Raw genomic sequence first — 8,848 nt, forward strand, 5'->3', positions numbered from 1 at the left:
CTGATCTTACTTTTTTCGTGTTTTAGCATATAAACTGTCGGAGAAGTGAACTGCCTGGAAAGAGAAATATAATGCCAACCCCACAAGGACTCGAGCCTAGGCCTTACTTGTCACGAGCAAATGCTCTTACCATCTGAGCTATGGGACCAGGCCACACGGAGGGTGCTGACAGGTTTTTCACTCCAAAGGCAGCTCACAACACACCATATATCAGTTAGTAGTATAGAGACAGACCCAGGCGCTTCAATTGTGTATCCGTATATTCACTATTCAGCCTACATCAGTACTGTAAGATCACTAATGTTAGCGAACACTTAAAGGGGAAGTTAAGGCAAAAATTAAAATTTCACCAGTTGTAGTCTTCGGGGTGCTGAGTCGAAAGGTCTTGGTCGGAGAAAGCTGAGACACTCCCTTCCTACTTGAATCCCAATCGAACTCGCGCACTTCCACCGAAACTAGGTGACTGCGCCCTACTAGATGGGGATTTGTATGCAAAATGTCACTAAAAGCGCCATTTCGTTCTTATAAAAGCACGGATGACCGCGATTGGCCCATATGTTGTAGTCTTTTGGACGCTGAGTCGACTGGTTTTGGTCCGAAAAGGCTGCGATGCAGCGTTCCTCCTTTATTCCCAATCGAACATGGTTGAACAAGTGGTCACGTGCTCCTGGGTGCCAAAATCACCTGGTCACCACGCCAGCAGGCGACAACTTTCACACCAAGGTTCAACTCGAGTTCAACTCGAGTGACAGGACTGCACCCAAAAAAGGTCAAACAGACTAGTAAGTTGTACCCTGCAGGCACGGTGACCAGGTGACTGGTGTACGCACGAGCACGTGACCGCTTGTTCAACCATGTTCGATTGGGAATAAAGGAGGAACGCTGCATCGCAGCCTTTTCCGACTAAAACCAGTCGACACAGCGTCCAAAAGACTACAACATATGGGCCAATCGCGGTCATCCGTGCTTTTATAAGAACGAAATGGCGCTTTTAGTGACATTTTGCATACAAATCCCCATCTAGTAGGGCGCAATCACCCAGTTTCGGTGGAAGTGCGCGAGTTCGATTGGGATTCAAGTAGGAAGGGAGCGTCTCAGCTTTCTCGGGCCAAGACCATTCGACTCAGCACCCCGAAGACTACAACTGGTGAACTTTTAATTTTTGCCTTAACTTCCCCTTTAATGGGGAAGTGCATCAATTCTTCAAGTAGGGTCCAGAAGAAAGACAATTTGATATTGGGTCGAATGGCCTATCTCTCGCTGGCATAATTATGATAAGCCAAACTTGTCAAATCGTCAATCGCATAATCCACGTTGCTATAGCGACCAGCGCAGTGATGACGCACATTCTACATAGCTAAGCGAGAGAGAAGGTCGATCACTGCAGAATTTGGTCATTTTTCAATTGTCTTATTGTATTCACGATGTGCAAGAACACACATGCCGGCGTGTATGATGACTCTAGGGTGGATCTCTTCCCAGAGGGAAATGTCCGCCTACAGGCAAAGTGACAAACATTAACTTACAATCCCATGGCTGAGGCTTCACAAGAATATCTGCACAAACCACATAACCAAAACCATAGGAAAAGCACAAGACTTTGCAAGCCATGCATAAAGCCACACATATGGAGTTTAACCCTTTAAGAGCCGCCCCATACTTGAATGCGTCGTAAACGACGCATTCAAATGCAAAACTTCAAAAGATCGTAACTCAGTCCAATCTCGCTCAAATCCAGTGATCGAAATATCCAGGGCGAAGAGAAAACTCTCACCTGTCGGGAGAAACAATCCGCGAAGCGCTGCGAGCAACGGTCCCTGAGATAAATCACTCGTAAGTTGAGCCGCGATCGCGGCAATTTCAAAAGCGCGCAGTGCGACTTTAGTATTGAGAATTTTGAGACTTTTCGTCACGCTGGTTTACTCGAATTTGCACGGGTTTCACTGTTGATATTGTCAAGAGTACACAGCGAAAAAATTGGAACTCCACGATCGAGCAAAATGAAATATCTGGAGCGGGACGCAATTGGACGCATTTGGGGCATTTTTCGTACTGTCACTGCGATCTATCGCTGGATGGACGGTGTGCTGGCTATCATGATCGACCTCATTCTCTTCCTCTCGCGGAGACCTTTCCAGGAAGCCCTAGATTGTGAGGATTGAGTGAGTAGAACTGAAGCTATGATCCAAGGAACACGAAAATGCAGAATTTTGAAATTTTCCTGTGGCTCTTAAAGGGTTAAAAAATTCACCGCCCAAGCACGACACAATCTGACTGAGTTTCCCATAAAATTAATTAGAATTACGGTTGAAACCGCCCGCCATAAGGTGCTGCTTTGCTGCAAACTGGAAAGGCAAATAATTCTTCCATGATGTCGAGTGGTCAAAGCCCCCTGAACTTGAGCTATTCACGGATGCCTCTGATGCTGGCTTCGACGGTGTCTATCAAGGACAATTGTTTTGGAGCAATGGGCCGCTGAGATGCAGGATGAACCAATTATGATTCCTCTCTTCCGAGAACTGGCTCCCACAGCCAGCCAATGCCCGATGCCAACTCCTCCGCTCAACTTTCTGCTCTGATTGCTGCCAACAATGACCTCATCAGAGACTCATGCTCTGGTCCTACAGCCCAGACAACCCCGGTATTTCCGCGTACATAACGGTTTGTTAAATCCATTCTCCCCCCCCCCCCCTCTTATCCCCACCGCTGAACGCATTATATCCTTTGCTTCTGACCTCTGTGTTACAAGTGCCTGTCGCTGTCGACTATCCATGTGTACTTAGCTGCCGTAAGATACCACTTGCTCTGTAATAGCGTTTCAATTGACAGTCTCAGATCTGTCCGCTCTGTCTGTCTTCTAGCACATGCGAATACGTGGACTTACCTTTGACGTAAACGCGGACGTGCGTATAATAAAGAATAATAATAGTTTTGGCCAAAACTGTTTCCAACCTCCTCAACCCTTTACCGACGGACCGACCATGCATTGATCGATCCCTGATGAATGATAAATTCAACTCAAATGAGGTAGAGAAGAAGTAGCGAGGACCCGGCCATTATGGAATCCAATACACCACACCACCACATTGCGCTCTTGGCCGATCCAAACTCTGCACTCACATCACCATCACCACAGCGAGGACAATTCCGGTGTATAGATTGATATTGACAATGACCCTCCAGACAGCTGAGGAGCTCAGGAGGAGCGAAACAGCTGTCTGGAGGGTCACTGTCAATATAAATCTATATACCGGAATTGTCCTCGCTGTGGTGATGGTGATGTGAGTGCAGAGTTTGGATCGGCCAAGAGCGCAATGTGGTGGTGAAGTGTATTGGATTGAAATGAGGTAGCTCGGAAAAGAAGTCAACACGTACCCATCGGCTATTGCACACTCTGGAAAGTTCATAAGTTGAGAGAATGGAAAAGGGAAAAGTCTGAAGAAAAAAGTAATTACTCAGATGGTGATCCAAGGAAATATTAAATTTAAAAAAAGGAAAACGGTGGGGCACAAGTTATGCGTTAGTAGCTTGTGTTCGGCTTGATGGCGCTTACCTTCCACTCTTTGGAATTATCACTAATATCCATGAACTTTCCAAGTTGGAAGGCCGTTGGTTAGCGCTATCAAGCAGTGCTCAAGCTCACTTCCTTGCAGTGGAATGTCTCAGTACTCCTTGTCAGTCTGGTGCACGTCTGACTGTTCAAAAACCTGGTTTAGTTGGTGGACTCTAACGCATGGTTCTGATCTACTCACCTCCCACCGTTTCGGCGCTGCATCTGCGCCTTGATCCTAGAGGGTGGTGGCATTCCCACGGCGGATGCGGAAAACTCGGCTTCCAGCCGAGTCTCACGCGAACTGTGAAATTTTTTTCTCTTTTTTTCTCTAACGCATAACTTGTGCCCCACCGCTTTCCTTGTTTCAAAAAGTGACTGCCACCACCATGAATCGAACCAGTGACCTTCGCTTGAGGCCAGCGATGGAAAGATACGTACACTTAACTCCAGAACAGAACAACAAGGACAATAAAGGCTTGTTTGCTGCCAGCAAACAAGCCTTGATTGTCCTTGTTGTTCTGTTCTGTATTACGCTCTGCCTCCGCGGTGTTGAGCACTGTCAGCACACTGGGTACACCCTCCGGTACCCTTAACTCCACATCACTTACTCACCTTTAAGTTCTGGAGCGTCAAATCTGTCTGCCCTTTCGATGGATCCTGGATTAACAAAAAAGGGAAAACGAGACAAAGCACACCAGTATGTGCATGACTACACCTATACATGACCATCCAGGCAGACCTTTGTGAATACGGAAAAATTCCGGCGTCTCACGTTTTGCCAAGAGGCAACCTGTCACATCGGAACTGTCATTGTTTTTGTTTTGTTTAAGGACCCAAACCATCCCGTTATTGACATAGCATTGGGATAGCTATCTTGACCATGTTAGAGTGCTTACATTGTGTTTCTCTTGTACTGTAAACTGCTTAATGTTTGCTGCGTATTACAGTGCGGATTGGCTATAGGGTTGTCGGCTATAGTAATATACCTCTTATAGTGATGGTATTCTCAAATTCATTTTCGTAAACCACCACTTTCTATACATATCGGATCGGCTATAGTAATAATCGGCTATAGTAATATATCGGCTATAATGATACGATTTCTTTGTCAAAATGATCTTATTGCATACATTTTTCATCGGCTATAGTGATGATCATAAAAAATTATACATTGTACATGGCGAGATCTGATCGCGGCAGCAAGGAAGCGCTGGTACGACTATGATATCCGTCGGAGGAAATTCGAAATGTTTGGCGTTGGCTGTGCTTGTTGTTCCGGGGCATCCTCGAGCGAGATCGGAGGCAGTAATGAGTTCCAGCGCTGAAGTGCTACCGTGGTCTCCGCCGAGATGTTGGAGAAGGCATTCAGGTAACTGCAAAGACGATCAGGGACGCGGAGAAGCTTCTCCGTGACATACGACATCACGCGTCGATCGACCTGCCACTTGGAACGGTTTCAGCGGTGACGAGTCGAGCGATGGCGACCCAGACTGAGACTCTACTCCCACTAATCGATCCTGTAGATATTGTTGATAATTATGTCGATTGAATGTGTTGAAGTGTTTCTCTTCCAAAAGCACACATTTGTTGAGGACAGCAACTCCTTGAAAACTCATGTCAAAAAGTCACGAAGTTTTTGTGTCCGCAGTACAGAAAGTAGCTCTGCACTGCGCGTATTGTACAGTCACATGCACAGCACGCTTCTGCACGCTGCACTGATTCGAATGACACCATACACGCATTTGTCAGGCATACCTAAGTATGCATATCGCCTATAGAAATATATCGCCTATAGTGATATTTTCACGAAAATCAAACACCAACGCTATAGCCGATCCGTACTGTATTGTTTGCTAATTTCAAACACCAACGCTATAGCCGATCCGTACTGGATTGTTTGCTAATTTCAAACACCAATGCTATAGCCGATCTGTACTAGATTGTTTGCTAATTTCAAACACCAACGCTATAGCCGATCTGTACTGGATTGTTTGCTAATTTCAAACACCAACGCTATAGCCGATCTGTACTGGATTGTTTGCTAATTTCAAACACCAATGCTATAGCCGATCTGTACTAGATTGTTTGCTAATTTCAAACACCAACGCTATAGCCGATCTGTACTGGATTGTTTGCTAATTTCAAACACCAACGCTATAGCCGATCCGTACTGGATTGTTTGCTAATTTCAAACACCAACGCTATAGCCGATCTGTACTAGATTGTTTGCTAATTTCAAACACCAACGCTATAGCCGATCTGTACTGGATTGTTTGCTAATTTCGAGGGAAGAGCATAATAGGAATAATAACCATCGTGAAATCTGGAGATTGACAATCAATTTTGTTTGCTTCGCTGCATGCATGCTTGGCTACTAGTAGCGTACATGTAGTAGAAAACCAGGGATTGAGTATGACGGCATGTGGCATTTTTCAAGGCCACATCTCTAGCACCTACGCTCAAGCTGTGCTCTTCACCTTCGCAGATCTACGGCTACGCTGTATAGAAGGCGCTTCATGTAGTGCAGTGCAGTGCAGTGCAGTGCAGTGCAGTGCTACTGGAAATATACCCGTACATGTAAGTGGTACGGTAGTGTAGTAATGCCTATCTGTGAGATATTGCATACGATCACCAGACAGCCTCGTTCTCTAGCTCTCTCTCTCTCTCTCTCTCTCTCTCTCTCTCTCTCTCTCTCTCTCTCTCTCTCTCTCTCTCTCTCTCTCTCTCTCTCTCTCTCTCTCTCTCTCTCTCTCTCTCTCTCTCTCTCTCTCTCTCTCTCACACTCACTCTCTCTCTCTCTCTTTGATCTTCCTTTCTCCATTCTTGATTATCACCAACTCCTCTCTCGCATTTACCTGAGTTTACAGTCTTCTCCTTGTACCTTCTTGTTTTCCCGCACTATCTCTTTTCTACGTTGCTGGCGATCCACCATGGCAACGCTCGTACCTTGATTTTCTGGCCGCATGCTTCACTGCTTTGTTCTTTGAGTTTTCTCCATCGAGACAAGAGAAGCATATTTTCCTTACAATAATGAATATTCGAGTCCGATTCTAGAAACTGTAAACTATCATGTGGTAATGCAGTGCTGTTGACACATGATGACACCTCCCTTCCCTTTCTTCTTTTGATATTTTAAAATGCTATTTTCCGTGGTTGGATTCACCCTCCCTTTCTTGTATTGGCTACGTATTATTATGTGCCATGAAGTGGAGACGATAAATAAGTAAAAATAAATAAATAAACAGGCCATTCACACAACTGCAAACACTTGCAAGCGTGTGACCAAGATAACACTGGCTAACCGTGATCCAGTCCACACGGTGCTGGGCAAACTTTGCAGACGTCAATGTATCCATCCCGGGAAATTTTAAATATTGAATTTTCCTTTGTTCCAGCCTTGCATTTGCAGTACACGCAAAGTATATTCGGAGCACAAGGGCTCCGGCCAAGTTCAAAAATAAGTTGCGTGCGTGTGTCCAAGTTTATCGTAGGTGAGTAAGTATCCCTGGAAACGGTACGATAAAGTGAGTTTGCACGTTGTGTGAATGGCCTATAAGCTTAAAAACCTCTTTAGCTGCCCCTTGCACATACGTCCTACCATGTGGTTGCCTGGGTGTAAGCCTAATCATTTCGTCCACTGTGACTCTCAATCTGGGCCAAACCTTGTCTCGAATGTCTGTGTGTGTGTGCAGTTTTAATATTACTTTTACTAAGCGCACACTCATATCACAAACATTGCCACCAAAGTAGATTTGTGTCCAGAACGTTTTCTTGTCACAATCATCAGGGGATCTTATTATGTGAAGAGAAAGGACCTATAAGTTACGAGTTGCGACTAACAGTCCACCAAGGTAACGAGATAATAATCATACAGTCAGATAGTGCGACAAGGCACAAAACGGACAGGGATTTCGAGTCATAATGTTGTACATGTGGCTGCGCTTGTGTCTCTTCGTAGTACATGCGGTTGCACGTGTAGCTCTTTGTCGTACATGTGGCTGCTTTTGTGTCTCTTTGTTGTACATGCTGCTGAGTCGTGGTACATGCTGCTGCGCTGTTTTTGACTCCTGCGTACATGCGGCTGCACCGTCTTCTGTCCCCGGTGGTACACACTTGCTCGTCTTGTCCCCGTTGTACGCCTTCAATCTAATATATTCTGTTGTCTTGTCTTGTCTCAGGTCAGTCGTCAGTCGTTCGTTGTCAGTGTTAGTTGTCTGATAACCATGAGTTCTCCAGTCGCCTTACTGAAAGCGAAGTAGAAGAAAAAGCTCTCTAACAATTTGCACTAGTCCTTTGTTGTGTGGCGTGGCGAGGAGCGTAGAGGAAGTTCGTTCACGGTTCTCAAACCGTGACGACATTTGGCGCCCAACAAATCGTATCCACGACCCTGAGTTCGTCTCCATATCAGCTGTGTTTTCGTCTCCTCTTCGTGTTCTCGCCATGGCCCAGCTACTTGAGTCTCACGAACGTCCAAGCCTCTCATGAGAGCGCCTACTCAGGTGAGAATGCCGTTGTAATTGTCTACTCTGCGTAATGTGTTGCCGTAACTTGTATTCGATTTCGAATTTTTTCAAATTGTTTTGCGTTGGGTGACTCTGGTCCCGGCAGGAAGTCCGTGGAACCTTGTTCTCTTGTGCTCGAGTGTGTAGTGTAGTCTAGCTGCTCGTTGTAAGTTCGCCCCGTTGTGTTCGTTGTTCCTGTGTCGCTCTGACTACCCTGTACTGTACGGTTGTGTGTATGAAAATTTCAAACTTCTGTTCGTGTGCCACGCGTTCGAATCTGGAACTTGTTTTTTGCTTGCTCGTCGTGCATTCAGCATGGGTAGCTTTGATCTCGTCTTGTGTTGTGCACTTGTGCTTGTCACGGAGACCGAGTTGCCGTCGGACCGCTCCGATATTGTGACTGTGTCGCGTGATTTGTTTGGATGTCCACCTGAACGTTCTCGAGGTGCTGCCTCGTTTGTAGTCGATCCATATTGTTTTGTTTCGTGTTTCTACCGTTTCACTAGTACTAGAAGTAGTAGTAGTAGTAGTTTCTCCATGTTCCGTGCAGAGCGTTGTCAGGCTCGGTCATGCACTGTGCACCCAGTCGGAAAGCTGGTGGCTTCCGGTTTGGTGGGAGGTGTGAACTTCATGTAGGATTCTCGTTTCGGATCCAGGTTGAATTTTTTTGTGAGCGTATGGTTTTGTAATAATTGTGTTTCGGCATGTAGGTCTCTCTAGTTCGTTTGGGTGGGCGTCTGATCATGGTGAGCCACGGTCTGCCTGGTGGTCTGCAGGGATCCTGCGCTTTTTT

General features: G+C 45.9%; 1 protein-coding gene across 1 annotated transcript in view; it reads right to left on the bottom strand.

The window, feature by feature from the left end:
- Positions 1-8,848, bottom strand: part of LOC135811297 (uncharacterized) — a 119,918-nt gene that overhangs the window by 83,187 nt on the left and 27,883 nt on the right. Inside the window, exons 8-9 of the mRNA XM_065324513.1 lie at positions 4,166-4,210; positions 1,527-1,556 (exon numbers count right to left, since the gene is read on the bottom strand). Of these exons, the coding sequence (XP_065180585.1) occupies positions 1,527-1,556; positions 4,166-4,210 (75 nt within the window). The remainder of the gene's footprint in view (positions 1-1,526; positions 1,557-4,165; positions 4,211-8,848) is intronic.

The sequence above is a fragment of the Sycon ciliatum genome, chromosome 3 (genome assembly GCF_964019385.1).
Source record: "Sycon ciliatum chromosome 3, ocSycCili1.1, whole genome shotgun sequence".
Classification (NCBI taxonomy): Eukaryota; Metazoa; Porifera; class Calcarea; order Leucosolenida; family Sycettidae; genus Sycon; species Sycon ciliatum.